The sequence below is a fragment of the Mesoplodon bidens genome (assembly GCF_964165515.1).
Source record: "Mesoplodon bidens genome assembly, chromosome: 6".
Classification (NCBI taxonomy): Eukaryota; Metazoa; Chordata; class Mammalia; order Artiodactyla; family Ziphiidae; genus Mesoplodon; species Mesoplodon bidens.
In genome coordinates this window covers 64467304-64494995 of record NC_138162.1, presented here as the reverse complement: position 1 = coordinate 64494995, position 27692 = coordinate 64467304, and the positions used below count along the sequence as shown (strand labels likewise).

At 42.5% G+C, this 27692-nt stretch overlaps 1 protein-coding gene across 6 annotated transcripts in view; it reads right to left on the bottom strand.

Annotated features, from left to right (window-relative positions):
* NFIB (nuclear factor I B) overlaps window positions 1–10152 on the bottom strand; it is a 231333-nt gene extending 221181 nt beyond the window's left edge. The window contains exons 1-2 of one of the 6 annotated variants that reach the window (XM_081237547.1): window positions 9491–10152; window positions 2929–3460 (exon numbers count right to left, since the gene is read on the bottom strand). In XM_081237547.1, coding sequence (XP_081093673.1) covers window positions 2929–3460; window positions 9491–9520 — 562 coding nt within the window. In that variant the 5' untranslated portion in view covers window positions 9521–10152. The remainder of the gene's footprint in view (window positions 1–2928; window positions 3461–9490) is intronic. The other 5 variants (XM_081237548.1, XM_081237549.1, XM_081237546.1 and 2 more) reach the window with 5 other exon arrangements.
* Between the last annotated feature and the right edge of the window lie 17540 nt (window positions 10153–27692).

Below are 27692 nucleotides of genomic sequence, written 5' to 3'. Positions count from 1 at the left end.
ACAAGTCTAATGAACTATATATCAAAACTGATTTCAAAATGCATACATTCTCCCCAAAACTGTATCAGATGCAGATGTAGCACTAGAGCTTGTGTCAAAGCTCTAGTAACTCTTTCCACATTTCAAAAAAAGATGAGGCTGAGGCTGCTGGGCATGAAAAAAAAAAAAGTGTGGGTTGAACCAAAAGGGAAAGAGGGAAAAAGCATAGGAAGTTGGTCAACAATGAACTTTATTATTTGTTGGTCTTTATTTCATCCTCCAGAAGAGATGCAGTTTGTGATCTTGTATAAATAACCAAGAGGACTATTGACATTTCTAGATCTGGAAATTGTCAATATATTGTAACATCACTCCACACTGCAATGCGGATGCCAACTAACAAATCACAGGCATCCTGAGCTAAACAAAGAGGGTCTGATGCCAATCCTGGTGCCAGTGGCAACCATCTTTGGCATTCTCTCTGTTCTTTCTCATGTTTTCCTCCCAGTCGTTTAGAAGTGGGGAGAGAAAGAAAAAAGGGGGGAAAGGTAATTCTGTTGCTCATTCTGTTGCAAACATTACATTTTTCTTTTCTGATTTTTCTTTCATGTTTTTCTTTATACTTTTTCACCTGATTGATAAAACATACTTAAGTGGATTTTCATGCACTTAGAGGAGAAATAAAAAGTCACGATGGGAGATATGCAGCCCTCTGACTGACTACAGACTTATATTTTAAAATTCTTTCTTTAATCAAATGCACTGCAAAATGACATAATTAACCTACATTTGACCAAAGGAAAAAGATATAAATTTTGAAAAAAGGAAAACACAAAAGCATCCTGATGTGACTTTTTCAAAGAAAAAGCCAACAGATGTTAAGAAGATATGGTGCACTCACAGGTAGCAGAAGATATAAATTAGGTGCACAGTGTAAAATAATAAAAGGTTTTTAAAAGAGAGACTAAAAACAACAACAAAATCAATGTTTTATCTGAAAATGTGGTCTGCAAGAGTTGCTTACAACTTTATGACTATCATGACCGATGGTGCAATGCAGAAGGCATTTATGCATTTTTCTTCCTTCAATCTATCTTCACAAATCCAAAGGATATGTTCTTTATTGTCAGTTCATCAACCAAGAGAGTTGGCTGCCTGCCCCAGGAGTGAATGTACATGCGTGCACACCTCAAGGACTAGCCTTCAAGCAAGCTAAAAGGTGAGCAGCAGTGAAGTACTTGCAAACCTTCCCTCCCTGCACTAAAAAGTTACATGACCCACTTTCTAAAACTTTACTTCCAGCCTTGACTTTCACAACAGAGTTACAACACACTGACAGTCAATCCAACACATATATACAGCCCACCTTAAAATGTCACCTCCTAGACAGCTGTCAATCAAATTAAGTGTCATGTGTTAATGAGCTTTTATTTTGGGACACACAGGGGAAAAAAAAATGTTTTCCCCAAACCGTCATTACCTGGACTTTAATTTTTCAGTGTATAGAAATACTGAATGCAGTATTTCATTTAAAAAAAACCAATATTTCCAAACGTATGATATCAAGCACCATTACTGAAAATCAAACTAGAAATTTTTAAATGACTTGTAAGCATATCTCTAAAACTATACCAAGGAAATACAAAGACAAAAAGCACATAGTAAGTACCTAGATTTCTGAGTCAAAAGAGTAATTCTGGTATTTTATATTTTGGGATGATGATGAAGTTCATACCATTTACTAAATCCCACACTTATATAACACATATCAGATAACCGTCTGCCACCTGGCTATCTGCAGGCCACTTTCCCTAGCACCAGGCCAAGTTAGCAAATGACCCACCACCTATGGCAGATTAAACTACAGTCCACTTTTGGCAGGTTGTTTTTTAAAATGTTTTACTATGGACTGTGCTAATACAAGGACATCTATATACCGATATATTTATTTGAAGTATTTCTTTAAACCTCCTTAAAGAAAATATATTAAGAAAAATAAAAATAATAAACATGTTTCATGAACCCAGAAAACACTCAGCAAAATATATCACCTATTTTTGAATCATTCAGGCAACATTTATACCACTCTCTTTATCAAGGATTTTTTAAAATAGGTACGGTATGCGGTTTCTGCATTCTTTTTGAGATTTATTTTAATCCAGTGTAACCAGTCTACTTTCTGTTTTTGTTCTGTAAGGAGAGCTGCGACTTCCCTCCTCGGTAAGTTTTATGAATTTACACTCAAGTAAACGAACAATATTAAGTGTTCCCAAGTCACTCTGGGAAAATATTATAACATAAATTATTTAGACAAGAACTATGATCCCTTTAATCTACAGCGAATATTACACAATCAAAAGTAGGTGTTGATAGAAATATTTAAATTAAATAAATCTAGGTCTACGTAAGGTATACTTTCTGATACTGGCTATCTCAAGCATTCTGTAATAGGAAATGTTAATTCTATTTTTTCAAGGCAATAGCACTAGATTCGTGAACAAAGTTGATCTACCTCGTTAGTTAGGAGGTTAATACAAAGATTGTTAAAGGACGGTTTGACTATTCATAAATCAAGTTACATTTTCAAACTGGGAAAAGATGACTAGGTGCAAAGAATGTAGCCGAGGACAAAAAATGAAGTGTAATAAACTATAGTTTTCGGTCTATCCTGTGTCTTTGAAAAAGTGTATTATTTCAAAGACACTTGAAAACACATCTCTTTGTGGCCTTTAAATATCCATGCCTACCCAGGTAGGAAAGCTCCACATCTATTTCCATAGCTTGCACATGGCAGTGGACAAGCAAGTGGAGGAGGGCATGCCACTCTCCCCAGAGCAGGTGAATGAGACCCAGGCCCCTCCAGGACCATCTAACCCAAGCCAGGTGTTCCTTGTGGGGGGTTTGCGGGCAGTGTGTGCCGGGCTAGAAGAAAGAACAATCTGCTCCTACCTTGCTCCTGCACGTAGTATGCCAAAAACAAATCAAGCTCCTTAACTGATACTGTGATATGATGTGGCTGGACACAAAGTGCTGGGTTTGTGCAATGTGGGGATTTCATGAGCCGCTCTCCATCGGTACTTTCCAAGGGGATGCCTTTGAACAGGATCACCATGACTAGATCCAGACGCCAGACTTTGTCTGCCTGTCGCAGGCAGTCGATTCTCCTAATCTTACCCTTCTGGTCGGGATTGGATAAGACACAGCACGGGTGCTTCTTGCCAGTCACGGTGAGCACAAAGTCCTCTCGGTACTCCTGGCGGATATCTTTGCGCAGTTTGGCCAGGAGCCTGGATGCCCACTTCTGTTTGATTTCAGGCTTTTCGCTGAGAAGCTCATCTTTGACTGCTCTTTCTTCATCCTTTGACATTCGCTTCTCGTGCTTTTTAAAGTACTTGCGTTTCCGAGCCTGCAGGTTGAACCAAGTGTAGGCAATTGCACGGACGTGTGGAAGTAGTGCCTCGATGAATGGGTGAAATTCATCCTGTGGAAGATGAGGAGGAAAAAGAAGACATACACAGTCAGTTTAGTTTTTTAAAGGCTCCAAAACATCAGACCACAACCCATTCCCAATTCGGTACCAAGAGTTATGCATAAAAATAACATTCTTTTCTTATTTAAAATTATCAAAATAGCAGGACCAGAAGAAAATAAAGTATGCCAAGCTGCCCCCTTTCCACCAAAACTCACAGGTTGATTCTCCCTCCTAAAAAAGAAAATAAGGTTTATATTTGTTTTTCCACTCTGGCCCCATCCCCCTCATTCCAACCATGTATCCTACATTCTTTAAAACGTAAGCGACCAAGATGCTTGGCACCTAATTCAATATTTAAATATTTGATTGACCAACTAACACTAAGCAGTACCATTTTACAAAGAACACAGTGAGATTTTTTTTTTTAATCGGAGCAGAGCTGTTCAGAAGGCAGGAGCGATGCCACAGTTCATTTCTCTTCTCTGTGGCACAGAAACACAAAGCATATAGATGCTCAGTGTAATGCCACACAGTTCCCGCTTTTGGAGCATGCTCTCAGCAAGAGGCTGCTGGTGGCACAAAGAGCATGCGCCATTAAACTTGATCCATTTTCTTATCAAACGTCCAACATTCCAACACTGAAACAGCACCATTCCAAGAGTGGTAACTAGAGAAACTGGTATACAGTGAGGGAAAGTGGGCAAAGGACACAGCTTGTCGTATCAGTGTCCTGAACAGAAGGTTTCCATACTTTGAGCAGCGCATTCCCTCCCTCCACCAGCAACGCTGGCCCCCAACACACACACACACACACACACACACACACACACGCACACACACGCACGCACACATGCGCGCGCGCTGCTACTCTCTAACAGACCCACAGACACGCTCTTGCATTTTTAAATAAAAGTTTCTAAAGTTGAAACAAAATTGACTCGGATGTTCTTCCGGCAGCTTTCCTATAGAGTCTGAAGCCCCACAGAGTCAGTTAATTTGTTAACCGATCACATGAGTGTGGCAATTATTCTAAACCCCTTAAAAATCAATCTGAGGTGAACAATGAAAAATGGCAACTTGGCACCAACTTTACATTCTTTGTGTCTCTGCATGCAGTGGCAGGGTGACACCAGGAGTGCACCGCTGGTCACTCCCTGCTTTTGTGGAATCAATACAATTCATCTGCTACGCCTCTGAATTCTTGGACAGGGCTGTGGGTGCCCGTATGCATGGACTTGTGAATCTGCACGTGGAGAGATCCCGTCTTGTGAATTAAGTGGTTTACCTTAGGCTCCTGTGTTTTTCCTGCCTGTTTCATGTAAGCCTTTTATAAAGGAGGGAGGCGGCGACGAGTGGCAGATAATTTGCACCTCCAGTTATTTCAAGTTACTTCCCAAAGCAGTCAGTATTTCATTACTTCCTGCCATAGGTAAAACCTGTCTCCTAAGCTCAGGCCTCTTACTGTTCCGAGAAAGAGCTTAACATCCAGTCGTGCACACTGTATGCGGGCAATAAGGCCAGATCTGAAACAAATGAGAACTTCCACTGCGGCCACTTTTCTGGTCACTGTATTGTCACCTCAACCACAAAATAACTTTCTCTAACTGTTATATCCCAAGTTAGCATTGACGTCTTAGTGCTGGTCACCCTGACCTATGTGGAATAAATTCTATGTAATCAGCAGACTGATGAATTCCATCAGGTAAAAATGATGAAAGTATCACAAATGACACTCTAACGAAGAAGACACCCCCAAACTCCCATAGAGTTATGAACTCATTTTTAAGATCAAATTCAAAGTTTCAACGCTAAAGACTGCAGCATGTTCGCAGTCTGCAGTTCAGATCCGGAAGAGGTGTACATCCCATCCAATCAATAGTGCAGTTTTCAAGTGTTTTAACATGTCGCTGTAAAATGTTTCTAGAGCAGAATAAACCTAAATCAAAATTTTATAACAATACAGAATGTAGATGATTACATCACAGCATGAGGCATAACCAAATGCCATAGAGGAAATCATTAAACCGATCAGTAGTTTCCAGCAGAGATTTGAACAATTCAGTTACTATGCGAGCACATTAAACTAGGCCATGGAAAGAGTTAAACCACAATCTGTTCTTTGTGTGGGAAGGCAGCCCTGCTCACAGCAACCACAGCCCATGATAAGACCTCCCTATCTCCATATACTTTCTGATGCCATGCTTTCAGCATTCACTGTAACTACAAAAACTTTGTTTATCCCCCTTAGAAATATATGCAAAAGGAAACCCTGCTCAAGGAGATGTGGACTCAAACATGCTTTGGGAACTCACTTCCTATATTCTGACTTTAACTATGATTTATTGATATGATCAAAAAACATACATATATACTCATGAACTAAAAACTTGAGATGTAAAGAGTACATGGGGGCAGGAGGAGCTTTGCCTCACTCACTTTACCCTTGCCATACTTTTAAAAATACGATATTATTTTAACAGATATTAAGCAATGTGTTAACTTCTAAGTACTTTTATCCTTAAGTACTATGTTCAGTAACATTTCATTTTCCTATAAAGACATCAAACATACTTTGATTACATTTGTTTGAGCTTCCAATCATCTATCATGTAACAGATCTCAAAATTTTAATAACTTATTTAAACAATCAAAATGCAAATTTGAGGGCTGAATTTGGAATTTCTTAGCAAATGCACACAAAACAATGTTTTTTAACGTTGCCTTGAGTTTGTTGCCAATGCTGCCAAGTAATGTTTTAAAACATACTTTTTTCCTATTGATAAATAGAAGTAGCAAACTTTCTCAGTCCACAGTTGCCTTATAAATATCTTTCAGGGCTTTACTATTATGTGAATTCCTTTCAAGCAAAACACTTACTTCTGACATGGAGACATATCCTCAAAAAAGTGATAAGTAGAGATTTTCAGCAAGTCACATATATTTCTGTGTTAACACGACTAGAATATCATCTCCCAAGTATGACTGTTTTCTAGTGCTGTTACAATATATTTTTAGTGATTTTGAATGATATGAATATGGAGCATAGTAACTTGTCTTCATCAAAAAAAAGTGATTAAGGTATTCAGATGTCCTAATTAATAGATTATCACAATAATACTTTAAACAACTATGAAAATTATTTTTTAAGAAAGCAAAGCATGTAAGTGATCTAAGATCTAATGGCTCTATGCTAAGGTAATATGCCACCTTGCTCTCTCAGAATTTTTATTAAAACACATTGGCATTCAGCAATGCCAATTCTTTCTCTTTTTAAACTTCCTTTAGTTGAATCAAATTGATAAAATAAATAACCTAGTTACAAATTTCAAATATAAAAGTAAACAGTCCTAATTCTACTGGAAATATTTCTTTTTCTTCACAGAAACAGCGGTCTCCATGAAAGGGATGGAAAATTAGCTCAATACAGAGGCAGAAGAATAAATACTAGATGTTCTTGGAGCACTGCTATATAACAGTAAACCAGTTTTTAAAATGTACCTTAAGAACTTGAGAAACAGTGAAAGAAGAAAAAAATTCAATGCAATCATTCCAAGTGAAAGTTATACTATTAAGGATTTACATTATTTTTAGAAAAAGCAAATACAAGATCATATATGATGGTTCTTAATTTTCTTTTTATATCTGATTTATACTGATACATAAATACAGATTTATATCCATGTACTGATACTTTTGAATAACACTTTGATAAATATCAACTTTAACTGTAGCTCCTTCTGAAAATTCTTTCTAAAACCTAGATATCCTTTTGTGACAACTGAAACACTTAGTAAAGTTTTCAATCAATTAAGAATGTTTCTCTCTTTTGTATCTACATATCCTAAAAAGTGTTTTGCTGCAGCTATTAGGCTCCTGTAACACAAAACTAAACTACTGGTCTGATATCAAAGTAACACCGTTAATGTTACTTTTGCAACACCTTACACTACCTATAAAGTCACACAGATATTAAAATGAGAATTCTAAAGCTAAAATTTCTTCTCTAGTCTAGACCTTAAATCCCCAAAACAGTTTCAATATGTCAACTTAGATTTACATTATTAAAACAGTAGAGAATATCAGTCATCATGAATTAGTGTTGGTAAGCATGCACCCTTGAATACTAATGTGATAGCTGAATGACTATGCTGTATATGCTCCTAATATTCCATATGTCACGATGCTACAATATTATTTTTAACTTACACAAATTTAGATAAAGCTAGTGAATTTTCAATACATATTTAGAGGAAACCGAAAATGCAATGTAATCGCTAGCAATGTTTCTGAAAAGCCGATCCTGGAAATATGAACTAATATAGAAAAGCAATCCTTTACATGAGAGTAAGTGGTACAGCACTTTGCAAGTGAAAACCTTACCTCAATTTGTTTTATTTGAACTATGCTTCAATAATGTAAAAATAATGTCTAATGGATGTGGTTTACCAGAAAGAGGGAAAAAAATCCTGCTGATGGGTAATATGAAAGGTAACTTTTGCAGCTGAAGGCAATTCGTTATACCTGAAACAGTTTCATCATCGTATTTATTGGCCATTATTCACAGCCTTAAAAATACAAATAGCTCAGCAACTCATTTTTCCAGTTTTGTTAAATTAAAGTGCACGTTTACTTGCTGAAAATAGCCATATCTAAGTTAATCATACTCAGATGCCAAACAAAATATAAACAATAAAAAATGTGTCAGCCAAAAAGCTACAGGACTGTATCCAATCACTGAATAAGCCTTATCATTGTTTTCATCTTCATTCACAATTTATGAATGCCTCAGTCCTTTTGAATCACAATGGCTTCTAATTGTCATACAATTGAAACCTTAATCATTTGTTCATCAGAAAAATGCATCATCATGATACTGGTTTTTTAAAAAATTGTAACACACCTTAGACTAGGCGACACTTCTTCAACTGTTTAGTTTTTAAGCCAATGTCAAAGAAAATGGTTCTCAATTACTAATCGTGACATATCCTCCTAAAAGCTGAAGTCAACTGCCCCATACCTTTAGAGGTTTAAAATACTGCTTCAAGTAACAACTCCGGGCTAAGATATTTAGTCAGCTCGTCAGTTGGCTAGTTAGCTGGGCAGCGATGCCCCCAGGTAAGTCTGTTTGGTCTCGCCACTTTTCCATTTGACCGACTGCTTTAAAATTATATAAATTGTGTTCCTGCAAAAGTATAAAGCCACTATTTTATTTCATAACACTGTTCCTAAAGTCTTAGGACAATTTTCAGAGTGAAAAAATTTAAATGACCTTACTTTCCAGCATTTCTTTCTGTCCTACGCCCAAATATCGTCAAATGAACAGGTCTCCACAAAATGAGCATGTTTTAAAAGTCCTTAACTTTCACCACGACCAACTAACTCGAGACCACGTACAGACCGCCTTTGTGGCGTGGTCACTGGAAACCTCAAAGTGCGGATCGCGATGGACCTGAGTTTCAGATCCCCAAATTAAGCAAAGGAATGGGTCCCCGGACCACAACCTCCGAGTCGCTTCGTCTCCCGCCCATTGCCTGCAGCGGAGTCCAGAGGCGCCCACAAGGACTCCTACTGGAGTCCCCTCGCCCAAGTTCACCGGTTGTTTATAAGGGCTCAGTCCTCCCCTAAAGCTCCTCTAAAGCCGGAGTCCGCCTCGGCGCGCAAGCGAGGCGGCGGGCACCCTGGGCAGGGGTACAGCAGGCACTAGTGGGGCCGCGCGCGGGCTAGCGCTTGCGGGGCCCGGGCCCTGCCCATCCCCTGCGGCCTCGCCCAGCCCAGCCGCCCTGGCAGGGCGCGGGCGCCCGCTCTCCGTGCCCAGGACGCTGGGCTCGGCGCGCGTGGTGGCCGTGGGCTAGGGGCCGCGCGCCGGCTCCCGCGCCGCCCTGCAAACCCCGCCGCGACTCCGGGCCACTTCTTCTGAGGGGGACCGGGGTGTGCGGAGGTTAACTAAAGCCATTAATTGTCCGCAGACGAGAGCAGCAAAACAAAACAAAGGCATTTCGGGCTAGAGAGAAAGCTCGAGAAAGTGACCGAGGCATGTACCTGAGTGAGACAGATGGGAGAATACATCATGACTTCGCCTTAAAACGCACTTTCCCGGAGATGCCCAAGAAAATCTTCGAGAAGCAAGAATTTCATCTATTCATTTTACAGTCATCTGAGCCCCGCGATGCGATCAATCAGGACGGGGCTCTGCGCTGGATCACCGCAACTTCACAACAAACCCAGTCCTCCTTAAATAGCCAAAGATTCAAGTTCACTCGGCGTGCTAGATTTCCCGGGGTGAAATCCAATCTACACTTTTAACCCTCCTGCAGTCCGAGCGCGCTGGCCGTGCTCGCCGAGGCCGCCGCCGCCGCCGGTGTTGGCTGCTTTTCGCCTGGGTTTGGGGATTTGTTTTCTGTTTTGCAGTTGTTGTTTTTGTTGGGGGCTAGGGGGTGCGCGAAGATTCGGTGTGGGTTGGATTGGGGTGGTAGTTGGTGGTGAAATGCTTTTTTAAAAAAGGCGGGGAGGGGGGCGCAGGAGAGAGGGCGGGAGGGAGAGCGAGGAGAATGTGTCACCGCGCTGGGAAAGTTCAAGGTTACAGCCCCGAGCACTGCGGCAGGATCCCGGAGTGGCGACCGCAGGCGAAACTTTGCCGCGAGCCGACCATGTGTGTGCGCGAGGGGGAGCGTGAGCGAGTGCGCGCGGGTGGAGGGGCGCGCGCGGGAGAGGGCCGGGGTGGGGGCGGGGTGGGGTGGGGGAGCCGGGAGAGGCCGGGGTGAGGGAGGGGGCGCGAGCGCAGGTCTCCCGGGCGGAAGAGGCTCGCGGCGCGCGGTCCCCGGCTGCAGCCGCCGCTGCCCGCGCCGACTCCTCCACGCCCGGCTGCCCTCCCGCGCGCCTCGCCCCGCGTCTGACCCGGCCGAGCGAGGAGGCTGCTGCTGCCGCCGCCGCCGCCCAGAGGGATCGGAACGCGCTCCTGAAAAATCCCAAACGATAAATCCCGCTCTCCCGCTCGGCTCCAAACTCCTCTCTTTTCTGCTCTGGGCTCTTTTTTTCCCCTCCCTCTCTCGCTTTCTTTCGTTGCAAAACTTGGAAGTTGAAAAATTCACCGGTTCCACCCTCTGGACCCCGGTCGAGCTCTCTCCAAATCAGACTTAAGGATTGTTTTATTATTTAATTACACAATCATCGCTTTACTCCTCCTCCTGCAAACGCGCATTCCTTTTGCACCAGCCTCTCCACACCCCCGCCCCCCACCTTTCTCCTCCTCCTCTTGCTTCTCTCTCTCTCTCTCTCTCTCTCTCATTTGTTAAAGCTCTCATACCACTGCAACAGCACCACGACTTTTTTTATTATTTTAAATAGACCTTCTTTCCACCCTTTGGGCAAATCCCGCATCCCTCCCCACCCCCACGTACACACCCCTCGAAAACCCGCCCTGGAAGAGGTATTTCGGTGCTCGCTGCGGACTCTTTAAACCGCGGGAACCTCCGAGTGGGAGAAGCACTGAGCCGGACTGGGCCGGAGAAAGGAACGAATGGAAAATTCCCTCACACCCAGGCCGTCCCGGGGCCCAGGCTGGGGCGCCGACTCTCGCACCCCGGGCGGGCGCGGTCCGCAGTGCCCGCCGGCTGAAAGGAGGAGGGGGAGGCCGGGGAGGCGGGGGCCTGAGCGAACTTGGGCTCAAGTAGTTGGGGCGCGCCGGCGCGGATGGGGGCGGGGCCCTCCGGGGTCTCCCTTGCGCAGGCCCGCGTCCCGGGGCAGCTCCGCAGAAGCAGCGCGCCTCGCCGCGGTTTGCCGCCCTCCCTGGCGGTGCCCGGTGCACGTGGCCTCGCTGGGAGCGGGAGGACCGGGCCGAGCTGCCGCCGCCGCCACCGCCTCCGGCGCCTCCTCCTCCTATTCCTCCTCCTCCCGCGGCTTGCTCCGCTCTTTTCCTCCTGCAGCCCCTCTGGCTCGCCCCCAATCCCCACCCCCCCGGGGCCCGGGGCGCCGGCGGAAAGCCGCTCCCGCCCCGCCTGGGTGCAGGCAGGGCGGGGCCGCGGCGCGCCCGGGGCTGCGGGGCGGGCGGCCGGGTGGGCGCGCGCGCGCGCGAGCGGGGTGCGTGTGCCGCTCCAGCCCTGCAAAGGCGGCCGCGCCCGCCAAGCTCCCGCGCGAAGCCCCGCCCCCACCCCGCCGCGAGCCGCGGGCCCCGAGTGAATGAACTTGATTTCGGATATTTGGAGGCCGGCGGTTTGCCTTGCACCCTTTCTGCGCGCGCGCGCGCGCACGGGCACTGGCACACACAGACACACACTCTCACACACCCCGCCCCCCAAATTCCGGTTTTCGGCCAGGGGTGGGTGGGGAAGAGGTGGAAGCAAAGGCTGTGCAGACAATGGAGAGAGGAAAAGTGAGTGCCAGGGGCTCCGCGTCTACCTAGCCGGGGGCCGCGGAGAGGACTCGACGGCCCCAGCCCCGGGGCGGGGCCGCCCCCACCTCCAGCTGTGCTCTGATTTCCCTTTCCTCTTTTCCTCGCTTCCCCCCTCTTGATTTTTCCCCTCAACTTTCTCCTCTCTCTCTGTCTCTCCGGCTCCTGCCCACCTCCCCCCACCCCTTTATCACCCCACCCCGAGGACCCGAAGGAACCAGTGACTTTTTCCTTCAGCAAGTGGGAGTTATCCACATCAAGCATTTCACAACGACACATCAAGAAAAGTAGGCAGGTTCAAGTCAACCATGAAATGGTCACTTTTTAACCCCGTCCTGTCCTCATTAGGGAAATGCTCAAACACAGTCCGTTTTCAAAGAGCACTCTTAATGAGGCGAGCCTGCCAAGTCCACCAGCTGCAGGCCCCGTAAACCAAGAGCCCAAAGAAAAAAGCACTGGGGAAAGGGGGAGTTGAGAAGGCCAGGGGTGGAGGTGGGGGGAGCGTTGGTTCTGGGAAGACAGGTAAAGTCGGGAAAATTTAGAGAACTCTCCCGGGTTAACTCTTTAGGGCACACACCACCGGGAGCGGCCTCCCTGCTCCCCCGGAGGCAAATCCTCCAGTCAGGTCTCTGACAACCTTAATTTCCTTTGTGTGGGTCATTTCTTCTTTTTTGAAAAGCCAGGATAAAGTTGATCGTCTTTATAGATGAAAGAAATGAGGTGACAGTCCGGGTTATAAATACTCATTTCTCTCTCAGAAATTTTTAGGCGATCTCATGCTAGATTAAAAAAAAAAAATCCCCAAAGCATCACTTTGTATTGCACATTATGCTGCATCCCTTTTCTCACCCTCATTCCAGAGTCTGAGGGGAGGGGGGCGGGGAAGCGCTACTGATAATACCAGCTTTAACTACTGGAGTTTCCCTTTGAACAAATATTCAATTTAACCGGAGTTAATTTACCATAAAAGACATTCCCCTTGGCACGAATGCACTTCTGTCCTTGAACACACCTCTTTGAATGCCTGAACTCGTACAGAAGCCATTATTTCGAGGTCTCTTTAAAAATCAAGCGCCCATCTCTCTCTTTCTCTCCCTCCCTCTCTACTTCCCTCCCTCCTCACCACACCACCCCCAGTGAAATCCTGGCACCCAGAGAGCGCTTCGTTCAGCCAGAGATCCTAGAACGAGCCGCTGTCCCCTAGCAAAAGAGGCCCAGTGCTGAGCCCTGGGCAAGTGTCTGCAGACAACGCTACCCCTCCTCCCTTATTAGTTTCCCTTACCAACAGAAACGGTTTCCTTTTGCCACCCAAACTAGGTCCCATCCTAAAGTTTCTCACAAGCTTAAAAAAGAAAAATGAAAAATTGACAACTCTTACACAGAAGAGCCCACAAAAGCTGCAGCAGCGCCAGGGGTGAAGAAGCAGCGACAGACCCAGGTAAGACCCCAGAGAAGTGAAGACGTCCGGGGCCTCCCAGGCCTATCCCTGAGGGGTTCAAATCTCTCCCTGTTTGTAGGGCACTTATGGTTGGGCACAGTTGGATGAGCATGGAGGATGCTTGGTAGTTGACGGTTTGGATCTGTTTCTGAGAAAAAGGAAAATAAGAAAGGAGTAATGGTGAGGAGGGGAAAACTAAAAGGGAGGAAAGAATGGGCAACACAGACATCCGGAGTAGCTTATGGGGTGCTCATTTGATATGGCTTTGACTGTCCTCTCAGGCCTTGGAGCCATGGGCGGGATGGCTGACCGACCCCCCCACCACCACCACCACCCCCAGAACACTACTTCTTGTACAGCTAATGCCCAGGCCACTGCAGGTCTTCCCAGGCTGGACTCTAAGAGAGGCTTCTGGAAAGAGGAGCTGATGGACTGGGGTGTGTGGAACATCTGTCTTCTCTCAGCAGGACCCTTCACTATCTGTGGTTTGAGAAATGCCAGTCTTTTAAATCCCAGGTAGAAGAGCAGAGAGAAGGAAGTGAGAAAGTACATAGGGTATTTTAGCCACTTTCCCTTTTACCCAGCATGTCTGTGCCACGGTATTAAGAGTGGTTTTAAAGTATCTCTGAAAAGCTTCTGATACTATCAAAGTGGGCCAAACACTTTTTAGACTGGTACTTACCTCTCCTAAACTGCCTTCTTCTCTCTCTCACTCACTGAAAGAGTTAAAGCAAGTCAATTTCATTCACCCCAAAATCTGGCTGGAAGAAAGAAGTGAAAGGCTTCTGCAGCAACAGGAAAATCTGATATTTCAGAATCCCTAAAGACCTCCTCCCTAGATCACCTATTCCCTGCCACCTTATAGAGAGAAAAGTTTCTTTTCTGACAGTTTATTAATTTCAAGAAGTGCTGGAGTGTCTGTGCTTCAGGTGACTGGATTTTTCAAAACTCAATTGTATATTTGAAAAAGTAAGCAGTATTACCCAATTGGAGCCTTTCATTGACCTCCAGAGAGGAGCTTAACATCTCAAGGGTCTTCTAATATTGATTTTCTTTTAACCTTCTCCTTTCTAAAGAAATTCAGTGACAGGTTGTGAATCCTGAGCAGTTTAAGGAAAGGTTCTTGGAGCTTAACAAAGCTGTCATTTTCAATACACGCGGGTGACTTTTCTTTTTTTTTTTTAGCTCTTGCATGTGATTAGAGGGGAGGCTCAACAATTCCACACACCCTGGCTTCATGGCCAGTATCAATATTTTAAAACTAAATACAAAAGAGACAGATGACCTCCTGACCCCAGGAAACAGGCCTGCAAGACTGCAAGTATCCACTACACCATGCCCAGGGACCTTTTCTTCTTCCAAATGAACCATAAAAATCATACACGTGTAGCCTGTAAAACACAATTTTATATCCACAAGCAAGAACATCAAAAATCCACTCAACAATGCATATATAAACAACCAACAAGTACTGAAATTGTCTGCACTTGATGGGAATTGCAGAATCATGCCCAGCTCTCTCAGCCCTTAAACTACTACTGTCAAATTAGGGGAGCGATTTTTCCCTACTAGAAAATTCACAACCGGTTAGCTTCCCCAAGCCCCATTGCCAGCACTTTGCCTTTCACTGAAATGAATAAATAACCGTGGACTTTTTTCCCATCCTCTGGGAGCTGTTTGGTGTCCCCTGAGGACAAAACTAAATGAGAAAAATGACGCTGTTAATAATGTCGCTGCTGAAATGCCTGTACTCGACTGTTTAAAAAAATACCATCCCACTAAGTGTGCCTACATTTCGGGCACATTTACAAGCCACCACTGAATCTGAACACAGACTGGCCAGCATTAAGATTAGCTGGTTTCCACTTCTGTACAGAAATGAGGCTAGTTCATCAACAGAGATTCCCAAGTTCTGAAGACATTTGCTTTCCGGGATTACAATGTCAGCAGTTGCCCTGTAATTTTTGCATGATTTATTTTCAACTTTGAAAATCATGGTAATAATTGCCTTGCTTCACTCACAATACTTCAAAAGTTATAGGCACTTTCACATACAGTCTTCTTTGCTGATCATTTGAGAGTTGTAGCTATTGTCCTTTTTCAAGATAGCTGACCTTTAAAGTAAAACTATACTGTCATTTTATTTCTACATGTAAATTGGCTTCTGTTACCCATCTACATGTGCCTCTGTGACATGAAAACAGATCAGTTTTAAAGATCTGTTTAGAAAGCTTCATCCAGAATGGCTAAGTCGTCTTTACATTCTGCATTAAGTGTAGAAAGTGCATTGCAAACCAACTCAAACTTTCTGCATCCCTTTCTCTAATTCTTTCCTTGAAAACTGCCTTTCTGTTTCAAAACCAAAACAATGCATAACAACAGGACTGTGCATTTTAACTTTCAAAATAAAATTTAGCCAACAATTGCATAATTACAAAGATAGAAGACAATTGGGCCTATACAAAATATATATTGATATTTAAGTAAACTTTATCTCTGAAATATATCTGAAAAAATTTTACAATACACAGTAAATTAATAAATTCCAAAGCAATAATATTGTCAAATTGTGTGATGTCACAAACTTTGAAAGCAAAGTTACAGATGTTCGTGACATTACATTCACCAATAATTATGCTGCTGCTCAGTCTGACCATCTTAAAATTAAATGGATGCCTCTGTCTACTAAAGAATAAAAGGAATTTATTTTGGACATCAAACAATGAAACTGTCACCATTTATTGTATGAAACACTCAGCTAATCAATTTCCTATTAAAACAGCTTTCAACAATACTCAGCTTTAAAATTCATCAGGGCCAGTAAAAACCTTTTGCCAGTGCACAAGAATGCAGTCCCAACCACGGACGATAATTACCCTTCTAATACTTTTATTGCCCAAGCACTTTTTCCTGCGCTCCCCATCAGTGAGGCAGGAATCTGCAGTATAGTGTATCAGTGAGTTGGAGTGCTTGACCTTTGCCCACATATGATTTAATAGGGACTTTTCAGCACTGGAGCTTTCTCCATCTCTCATACCATTAAATGAAAACATCAAACCTCAGATGTAAAACTGGAAACCACAACGTTTTGTGTTTCACAACTCTTTGCAGTTTTTACTGAGGCTGCTTAAAGGTCAGTTTCTTCGCCTCACAGTGCTCTCCCCCATACAGTAAATATACTCAAAAGTCACACTAATTCTCATTTTGATTAAATCTTGAACTCCCCAGTCAGATACACACATTCATCCTGCTTATTTACATTTGCATTCTTTTCTAACCACATAAGCATGTGTGTATGACTTTCTGGATTTATTCCATTTTAGGGCTGATTTAAATATCTGTTCAAGTATGGGTTCACAAGTTAACTTTTTCCCGCCCGTTGGAAAGTTAAAATTACAAAGGATGGTGTTATAGGATCCTGTCAAAGAAAGTTAGAGTTAATCTTGTGTATTTTGGCGCCTTTTCCCTGCCAGCTACTGTACTTGGTTTGGGGGAGCGGGTTGGAGATCTTGTCTGTCCCATCTCAAGTTCAATGGCAGTTCTACTAACTCCAGGAGAAGATGGCCATGTTCACAGCACTAATAATAATTCCAATCACGCCACTTCGGCATTTTGTGTCAAAGTCGAAACTGGCTTCCCCGCCCCCTTCAACCTGAAAGCTGCCAAGTCCTCACACACTCCGCATTCAACCACAACTTAATGGATGGGATATTGTGCATTAAAATGTGCTCCAGACATACTGGCGAAGAGAGGACAAGGAAAAAGGGAGACAGACACACACACACAGTTAGGCAGAAGGGAAAAAATCCTAGAGCAAAAACAGCAGGGCAGGAAAAAAAATTATTAACAGGAGCAGGAAGAAATCCATCATAATCTTTTTTTTGTTTTTAAGGGAGGTGGAGAGTGGGAGGAGGGCTAACAATTCTATCCTGCCACTTCAGGAACAAGGGGCTAGGGGTAACTAAACTTTAAAATGAAGATTGATTTTAAAAACTCCAGTACACCAGAGCTAAATAAAGACACTTTTAAGTGAGCATACATAACAAATCTGTGCATATTCACCTTAAAGAGAAGAAAAATGCTCCAAAAAGAAAGAATGGGCTACAAGGTACAACTAAAGTATCATTTGTACAGTAATTTTTTCCATCATGGGGGAGAAGGGGGGGAGTAGGGAGTTGAAGCAGGAAAAATTCTACATTTCACACTGTTTGGGACTCACAATGTTATCCACTGATTCTCGCCATAAAAGTGTGACATATACACTAAAGTTGCCAAAGCTTAAAAAAAAAAAAAAAAAAAAGCATTAAGGCTGGAAATCCAACACTATAGCCCAACTTGTAAAGAAGAAATGACATTTAGGTAAAGTCTCTTTACAATGTACAAACAGTAAAATATCTGTGTCTGGGGATAGAAGGGGATGCAAGGGACAAACAAGACAAACAAATAGAACCCGTCATTTCAAAGCCACATACCACCGCATTCTATTACGTTAAATAAAAGAGATGTTGAGTCTGTAACAGAACCCTGGGCCGCTGACTTCACGTATCTGAGGTACAGACTTGTGGACTTTCTCAAGGGTTGTTTTGGTGTCGCTTATTGTATTTATTAATAGTTTTTATTTTAAAGCGCAATCCAGGAGTTAGTCTCTTACTTTTGTTTTTAATTATTATTTCTGCAATGCCACAGTTCTTGGCCCAAAGAAGAAAAGGCGGCAAAAGTCAAGTCTAAAAGCAGGCAGCCCCTCGGCCTGTCTGGGTATCCAGTTTTGCTTCCTCTCACTTGCAGAAGACTGTTTCTCAAAGTAGACTTGAAAGCCGTCCAGAGTGCTCTGTGTGTGTGTGTGTGTGTGTGTGCGTGCGTGTGTGCGCGCGCGCGTGTGTTTGCTGGGTTTTATTGTTTTAGCAGGGCTGCTCGGGCTGGGGGCTGCCACCCCGCCCGCGTCCGGGCTCCGAGCGGGCTAGGCAGATGCAGCCGGCGCGGCCGCGGGGTCGCGCGTTCGCCCCTTCCCCGCCCTAGGATCGGCCGGGCCGGCGGCGGGGCTAACCCGGACCGCGGCCTCCCGCGCACCCTTTCCGCGCCCCGCCCGCGCTCCGCCGCCGGCGCCGCCGCAGCCTCCCCGGCTTTCTCTTTCCCCGGCCCCGCCCCGCCCCGCCCCGACCGGCCCAGCGCGCGGGAAGCGCAGCTCTTCGCTTCCGCCTGGCGGCGGGAAGGAAACCGAAAGGAGGAGCCGGGGGCGGGCGCGCGGCGATGCATATTCATCAGGGCGCCCGAGGCGGCGGAGGCGGGAGCGGGCCCGAGTGGGTGTGGCGGGCTGCCCGGCGCGGGGGCCCCTCGCGAGTGGCGGCTGAGCTCTTTGTGCCGCCCGGGCGGGGCCGGAGCGCGGCGAGGGAGTGCGGCGCCGCCTGCCTGCGGGGCTGCCGGGCTCCGCGCGCCTTTGTGCTACCGCGCTCGAGGGCCTCCCCGCGGGCGTGCGCGAGAGCGGAACCGGGCGGAGCAGCCGCGGGAGACTCATCACCAAATGATAATAACGAGCACGGGATTGGTGCTCTTCCCTACTAGCCGCCACGTTTTCGGTCCCCTTCTCCAGGCCACGTTTGTTTGGGTGTAAAAGGAGTTCTGAAATGTACCTCACTGCGTAGCGTTATCATTTATAGGCATGCATGTGAATGTCAATAATAATCAGCCCCAAAGAAATATGCAACCCCTGGGTCCCCAAAAAGTAAACACTCTAGATGAGATGTGGTAGCGGGCTCATGTTCATAAAGCGGTTTTGATTAATATTTTTTAAACTTAAATATATGTAGGTTTTTTGCTTAGTTTTCAAGTAATCCAGTCATTTGCATTTTAAGCATCTGTAGTGTGGTAACATAATGTTTAACATTTAAACCAAGTTGTTATATAGCTCTGATTTAAAACTGAAGTATTAAATGTAAAAATATAGCACTCACCCTAAATTTACTTAGTACTAACCCATATGTGTTTAGAAAAGATTTTATTACAGAGATCCTGACTAATTATGTAATTGCACAACAGGCAACAATAGCTTCAAATATCCTCTAAAAACCCTGTTCAATTATGTGATTACCAGTGGGACCGGAATAGCTCCCAATGAATTGTTCTTATCTTTCTACTAAATGTGAGCATGTCACTATTTTAATCCCAATTATATTTACCCTCAAAGTCCAAGAGAACTTAAACAACATTGTTCAGGTTCTTTGTTCCTACAATACGCATTATAAAACAAAGAAGACATTTTGGCCTCATTATCCAAAAAAAAAAAAAAGTTTTTTTCTCCTGCACCGGCGTGGGCACACACACGTGTATACATGCATACATTACATACATATAATATACATATTATGTAGATGTTTGTGAATAGTATACATATCTCATTTCAATGATAAGTGCAAAACTGAGAATTGGATTGACCCAACTGAGCTTTAGAAAATGCCGAACTTTAAAATGGGTTATTACCAGTTCCCAATTTCCCTTCAGAAAAAAAGTAACAAGTGTATATCTATATAGCTTTGGGAGGGAGTTGAAGGATGGAGACACACACACACGCGTATGTATGTATCTCCACATTTAGCTATAACTTCCCAAGGAAAATTAATTTTTAACATCTATCTTGTTCCAAGTTAGGTAATTTTAACCACTCAGCTAGTATAGCTCTAATTCAGTATACTCAGGCAGTCAATTCAAGTGGGTAACAAACAGATCTGTTTCCATTCTAGGATTTCCTAATAGTAGTTTCATGGTTCAGTAAATCACATTTAGCACTAACGAATCAAATATAAAATATGAAAATTCAATGTGGCTAAACTAAAATATATTATTTAGGGTGGTGGAGGGAGTGTTTAAGTGAGCGATGTTATCAAATTCTAAGATTTTTACAAGTGTGCCTCAGAAAGCTTCTTCTCTTATAATTATTTGAAGTCCATAGCAGAGTTACCAATCCTTCCCAACATCTATTTCATGAAAAGGAGAAATGACGTTACAGAGAGAATCCAGTTTTCTTTAGGAAATATCCTAAGACACGAAATGGGAAAAGGAACAGGAAAGGGGAAAGGGAAGGATTTCCTGTGCTTCTGGTGATGACTTGAATGAATCTAGATTTAGTGTCACCTGTCAAAGAATTTCTTCCTAAGTATATTATTTAGTAATAGAATGTAGCATTGTATGTTACGTTCAGCGTTTCATAGATTATCTGTTTTTATTTGCGTGTCAGTTGTTTCTTTTGACATGTGAAGCTTACAAGAGTACTTATTCATATGTATACCGATCACTCTTCTGTCAAATACGTACACATATTATAATTAAATGATATCCAAAGTTTATAAAATAAGGAGATTAATTTTCAACATGTCCTATAGAAATCGGTCTCACTAATTTGTAGTCACCTCAGCGGGTTGTTGCTCCTAAATCTTTTAATTGGCTAATGATCATGGTCTTCTAATCTACAACACTGGTTGATTTTCCAGCTTTCACATTTTTTGACATAAATAAATATGTAGAAATTCAATTCAGGAGTGTTTTAAAATAGATTCTTCTTTTAAAATTAAAATTATCTTGGTTAGAAGCCTTTCCTAATGTACTTAAATTTCAATATCTTTTTATATTCAACTTTTTGTAAATTATAACTAATTATTCGTTTTAAAAAATAAGGAGTATCTAACGTTACTTAGGCATTTTGGCCTTCTGATACATCTAACTGAAGGGATTCCAGTAGAAAAGCTAATTTTTTTCTGTCTTTAGTTACAGGCACAATTCATTCCTTAGAACTAGAAGATTCTCCACTACACTGAAACTTTAGATTTTCTGTTTTTTCCTAAAGCCAATGAACTGGTGAAGCAGTTTCTGTATTTTTTTTCAAATTTAGAATTTTTTAGTGTACAAGCAACATCTGCGTGTGTTTATCTTTGAGAATAATCACAATATAACTATTTCTAAAAGGCATGCATTATTACAATGCTTTATGTAATAATTAAGTAATTCCTCTACCCCATCTCAACCAGTAATTTTCAGTCATTACCCCAAAGGTTTTTATTTTGTCTTATTTCTCTATTTCTCAAAAATACAGGAGGTGTGTTTTTATTTCTATTATTTTTATGATTAAAGGGTACACACTAATTTATTAGATTATTTTATTTAGTCCACTATTGTACTAGCATTTGTGCAAATTTAGTGTATATAATAAAGATGGAATATTTAGAACTCAATACTAAATAAAACACAATACCATCTTTTAAAACAATTGAATGATTACATTTTAGAATTAAAACTATGTAAGATATAAACCTGTGTAAACATTTATATTAAATATTACCTCTGGGAAATAGTTTCAATTATTTCTTAATTATTTTAAAAATATTTAGAGAGGCTTAAATTAGGACATTTATTGTATAAAGTGCCAACTTCTGGCATTTTGTTGGCATTCCACAGCTGAGAGCTGTCTCCATACAAGTTTTATTGAGGAGAGGAGAATGGATATCTAGAATATTGTTGTGTAAGAGGGATACCCAAGTATAAATAACAACCTCTGGTGACTATTTTTATTTTTCATTGGTTACAGCCATCTTTAGCTATAATCCGTTATGCCTCTTCTTTGGACATTGACTGGGAAAATAAACAGTGTCTTTGCCACGAGACATAGTTGCTCATCATACAGAATTATATTTGTGGAAAAGACTTCAAGAGATTACCAGATAAGCCCTTGCAATGGGGTCAAAACTCCACACTGCCCAGGACAGGCACACCAGGTCACTTTCTAACCATTGAGAGTATGGGTACAAAAATAAATATACACATGCAGTGTTCCTTCTTTCACTAACTGCACGCTGCACCTGTGCACACATATATCTGATGACATCTGCTAACATAATAAATATCAAGTGGCTTGTAGTGTCATCAAAAATCTGAGGTGGTGGTATGGCTCACAGCCTCCTCAGCCCCATGCTATGGTCTTGGTAAATTTCACAGGCTAAATAGAGACAGACTCAGACTCATTCTGTACATGAACCAGAGGTTTTCAAGGGCAGGTTAAGGTGGTTTACCCAAGGGGGAAAAAAAAGCCTCTAGTTATGACTCAGTGTGTGAAAAATCTGCTCTCTGATTCAATGGTGATAAATCAAGGATATCTCCCAGCTTCAAAAAAAGATCATTTTTATCTCAATTGTTATGAATTCTCAATTTCAAGGTTAAATTCTCAACCTTTCTTAGCCAGCATATGTTTTTAAGACTTAGTTTAAAAAAAAACACAAAAAAACTATGAGCAATTAAATCTTCATAACTTGCTTACTCACTTTTATATAACCTTAGAATTTTAACCATCAAAATATCCATGAAAAGAAAACAATAAATTTGAATGAATTTAAGCTGCAATGATGATTAAATTGAGCAAAGAAAAAGCAAGTGTTTTCTCAAAAACTTTTCAGGATATTTTGTGCCATATGTAAGGTTTCTGAAACAACAGAATCACTAAGGTATTTTTTTAACCATTTTCAAAAAACAGAAGCATCTGGCAATCCAGAAATCAGTGAGGCAACAGGATGCAAGAAAGCGCTAGACAGTCTACTGATCCTTCACTACAGTGCTGGCAAAGGACCATCCTGCTTTTTGCTCAGTGGGCCATTTTCAATGAGAAAGTGAAACTCATGTCCCCTACATCCACATCCTGGGGCTGATTGTCCTCAGTGTCAAAGATTCATCTTGACATATCTAGAACATGGTGGTATTATTTTAATTTGCCCACTACTAAGGAAGATCAATAACCACATTTTTGTGGATATATTCCCCAACTAAGAAGGCCTAGATGCAGTCCAAGGAGTAGAGGAAAAATGCAATCTTTCTACAAACATGCATCACATGTTTAGTATGGGGCTGGGCACTACCCTGCAAGGATGGGTAGATTTTTAAGAATTTCTGCGTTTATGATAAAAAGGCCTTCTATTCCTTTGTGCTAATATTCTCCTCTAAATTTGTTTATAAGAAAGTAACCTTCCCAAGGTATCTTGGAAGCCTTCAGATAAACACATTAAATAACAACCTTGGGATTTCTGCTCACTTTATGGGTAGTTGATGTGGATTTATAGAATGAAAACTGTGTTGATAGAAAGCAAAGGAAAATGTAATTACAGACAATAAGTTACCCTTCCCACCCCACCACCCAGTAAAAGAAAAAAAAAAAAAAAGCCTTCTATAATATATTCAGAAGCCAAACTAACAAAGTTGGGAAACTTTTGATACCACTATATTTCATGAGGTGGGACGTATTTTTATAAATGACAGGGCGACGGGGAGAAAGAACAGTGTTAAGTGGGAAATTTCAGGCACAAAGAGTTTACCTATGTGCAACTAATACTGCCTGCTTTTTAACAAATTATTGTTTAAGCATGGTTGACAAGCAAATACAGAGGTCAGGACAGAAATAGAAGTTTCCAGAACATACCTAATATCACTCTCCCTTTTTCTCCTCATGTCTGCTACCATTCTGAGTTGCCCTTAATATTTGTTTTATCTTTTTCTTTTTTTGTTATACAAACAACAAAAAAAGAGCAGAGATATTTTAAGTGAAAATTAACAAATATAAAGGACATCCACCTACAGTCCCATCACCTATAACTTTGTTTTGTTTGCACATATTCCAATCCAGTATTTGCTTACACACACATAAACTATTTGCATGGTTATAATCTTAAGGTGGATAGAATTTTGTTTTGTACATTTCTACTTATTTACATTATTGACATTAGTGAAAGGACACAAAATTTAAAACGTTAAAACTAGAAGAGACTTTGGGACTTCTAGACAAGAGATAAAGAAACAAAACTGGAAACATCCTGTGTATTGCCCTGTCATATTTTTAATGTTGGATTTCACTGTCAACATGTTAAAATTGGGATATTTTACTTGAAAATCCAAATATCCTGCTGCTCTTGAAAAAGTGGGAGGGGAGACACTTTGGGGACGACTGTTGCACACAGGTTGGAGGAGAGCAGCTGCTGCCCCCGTTAGATGGGGCTTGGTCTCCACAGTCCCGATTACTCCCTGTCCCGTTACACCGGTTACCAGCTTCCCTCTTCTTTCCCCGAGTTTACAACCCTGATCTACGCCAAATGCTCTTCTTGTAGATGAAAACGGGAAAACAAGTTTCAGAGGGGTAAAGTGACTTACTTAGGGCTACTAAGCTAAACATTAGCATTGCCCACATTGTAAAAGAGGCTGACTCTTTTACAAGACTCTAAACAAGCACCACATGTATTCACGTTTATTTCCGAGCGTGTGGGGAAGTGAGGTTCTGGGCGCCAGTCCGATAACCTCACTAGAACTGCCTTGACCACAACCTCCTTTACAGACTGAAATGTCCCAGGTTAGCCACCCACCACCTTTTTGCTCCAGGTCATAATTAACATTTGATGTCCATAAGCCAGACACCTATACCCCCATAAATCCTGGCCGTGCTCACAGTGACTCCTGTTCTTTCTCTCTTTAAAAACAAAATATCAAAATGCAAGTGAAGGAAGCTCATCACTTTATGGAGATAACATCCATTCTGCTGTTGTTGATAAAGGAACTACCTGATTAAAAAGTAAAAAAAAAAATTTATGATATTCTTATCAGACCTACCTCATAGAGGCGTGATGACATACCAATACCCTAGCAGACAACCACTGTCCTAGAAAACATAAAACTCCCATATCTGTACAGAGACTATATTTTCGGAATGTTAAACCAGGACACATGGTGCCACCAAGAATCTTTTTTAAATGAATTTAAGATTTTTGGAAAGTTTTACAAAAGTTTAAAAAAATGATTCATTGTTAGCTGTGGTTTAATAAATGGGCTTTATGACAAATAATAAAAATGTAGATCCTCTAAGAATGCCTGGTCTCTATATCTATGTCGGCAATTCTTAGAAATTTGCCTAGAAAGTGGGACTTGATGGCAGTAACCACTGTGTTGGATTGCCATTAAGTGTCCCATGCAGTTTGCACTTGCTTGTAGTGCTTTGTTCTCCAGACAGAACACCTACTCTCTAGGTTCTGTTCCCAAATGGAGAAGGACCTGAGAACACACAGACCACGTCATGGAGTCAGCACAGTAAATAATTGAGAAGCTCCTGCATTATGTACTCGTTGAGTCTACAGTTACTCTCTTGGCAGGCACAGAAGGGGTCCATATTCAATCAGGCTCTAGGCTCATTCACAGAAGCGGTCTTTTATTTTAATTTCTATTTTTTATTGGAGTATAGTTGATTTACAATGGTGTGTTAGTTTCAGGTGTACAGCAAAGTGTCCAGTTATACATATACATATATCTATTCTTTTTCAGATTCTCATCCCATATAGGTTATTACAGAGTATTGAGTAGAGTTCCCTGTGCTATACAGTAGGTCCTTGTTGATTATCTATTTTCTGTATAGTAGTGTGTATATGTTAATCCCAACCTCCTAATTTATACCAAAGGGGAAAAGTGGAGGGGGCGGGGGATATATCAGAAGCAGCCTTAACGGCTCTCATTCTGGCCAAAGCACCATCTTAGTTGAGCAGCACTAAGGAGGCCAGACCCTCTGTGCCCCGTTTCCCTTTCCCTGAGGACCAGAGATGCATATTTCTTCTGGAGCATTTTAAATGAGTATCTACAAACTGGATCTTCTCCTCTACTATGACCAATGGCAGCACCTAAGTTAAGCAAGGTCTCCCCTAGGGTGATGGTTTTCCCCGTTAGGTTAAAATGAGTGTCATGACAAGTGCTAATTACCACATACTGAGGTCTAACTATGGCTCTGCTCTCTGCTCAGAATGTCACATATATTATCTCAGCTCTTTTTTTTTTTTTTTTTTTTTTTTTGCGGTACACGGGCCTCTCACTGTTGTGGCCTCTCCCGTTGCGGAGCACAGGCTCCGGACGCGCAGGCTCAGCGGCCATGGCTCACGGGCCCAGCTGCTCTGCGGCATGTGGGATCTTCCTGGACCGGGGCACGAACCCGTGTCCCCTGCATCGGCAGGCGGACTCTCAACCACTGCGCCACCAGGGAGGCCCTATCTCAGCTCTTTTAAAGATGCAGAGCCTGAGGCAAGGGGAGATTAAGTCACCAACAGAAGGTCACAGTGCTCCTTATCTCAGTCTTTCTAATTCCACAGCCTGTGGCTATAGCAGACAAGTACATGCAGCAAGAGCACAGGGCAAGGCTGTAACCATCTAGGTGAGTATGGCCCCGTCACAGGTGTTGCCTTGGGAGGCTTCACAAGTATTCCTTAAAGCATTTTTATCACTTGTCTTTTGAAATTGCCTTTAGAACCCCAGGTACATTCTTTTAATATTATCGACTGGGATAGATCTTCCTCCTTTGAATGTGGGATTTGAGTTTTGGATATATCCTTGATTCACTCAATACACTGTGGTGATTAAAGAACGTGTCAAGCTGGGTAAACCAGTTTGGGTTGAAAACAAGGCATGACAGAATGTAACAAGATGATTTTCATTCTCCAGAGTGTTCTGAACGTAACGGAATAGAGGCTTTAGAGTTGAACTTAGAGGCACCTGGGTTTTGGGTTCAAATCCTGACTTAGCCACCTAAAAGCTACGTGATTCTGGGCAAGGCATGTAATAATTCTTAGCCAAGGTTTCCTCACCTTCAAAAGGAGCATAAGAAAATAATACGCGCATCAGGGCTGTTGTTTGAGGATCAAAAAATATTCTGTGTCAGGATATGTAGGAGAGTGTCTGACATTTAGTCCTTTCTCAATAAGTATTTCCTGAATCTGACTATCAGATTATTATTTGTCTCTGTCCTTGTGCTTCCAATGTGGTGAGAGATGATAAACAGGAGTTAACAGAGTCTGTGACAATGACCGGACCCCAGCGCCCCTCTGAGTACCACTGGGCCTGGTGTATAGCATTTATTTGCTATTATACTTGAAAAATCAAGAGTGATGTCCCTAGTTCCCTGATGCTAGAGGAGATGGATTGAAAGGAGGCTGTGGCATGGGTTGAAGTTTATGGGAGGCAGTTTCTATCTCAAGTTTACTCCTCGGCACTCTCTAGAAATGTGCAAAACATGATAGCATCTTAAGCAAGTGCCCCTTCCTACACATTTATGGACTGCCTACCCTACAGCAGGTCCTGGCTCAACGTGGGACAAGGGGCACTGCTGTTGTCACAGTTTCCAAAGGGCTGGTTTTGTGACAGGCATAGAATGATGCTACCCAAATTATAAGAACTGAGAACACCCCAGAACCCATCCACATATACAGTGTCATTCATCAACTGAATAAGATGATGTAACTCTATAGGCAACAAATGAGCACCTGCTATGTCCAGGAGACAGAGTGTGAACAAACGATTTTCTAGCATAGAGGAAAGAGACCTGGAATGGAGAGGGGGAGGGGAGTGAACAGAGATAGAGAGTTTGTGTG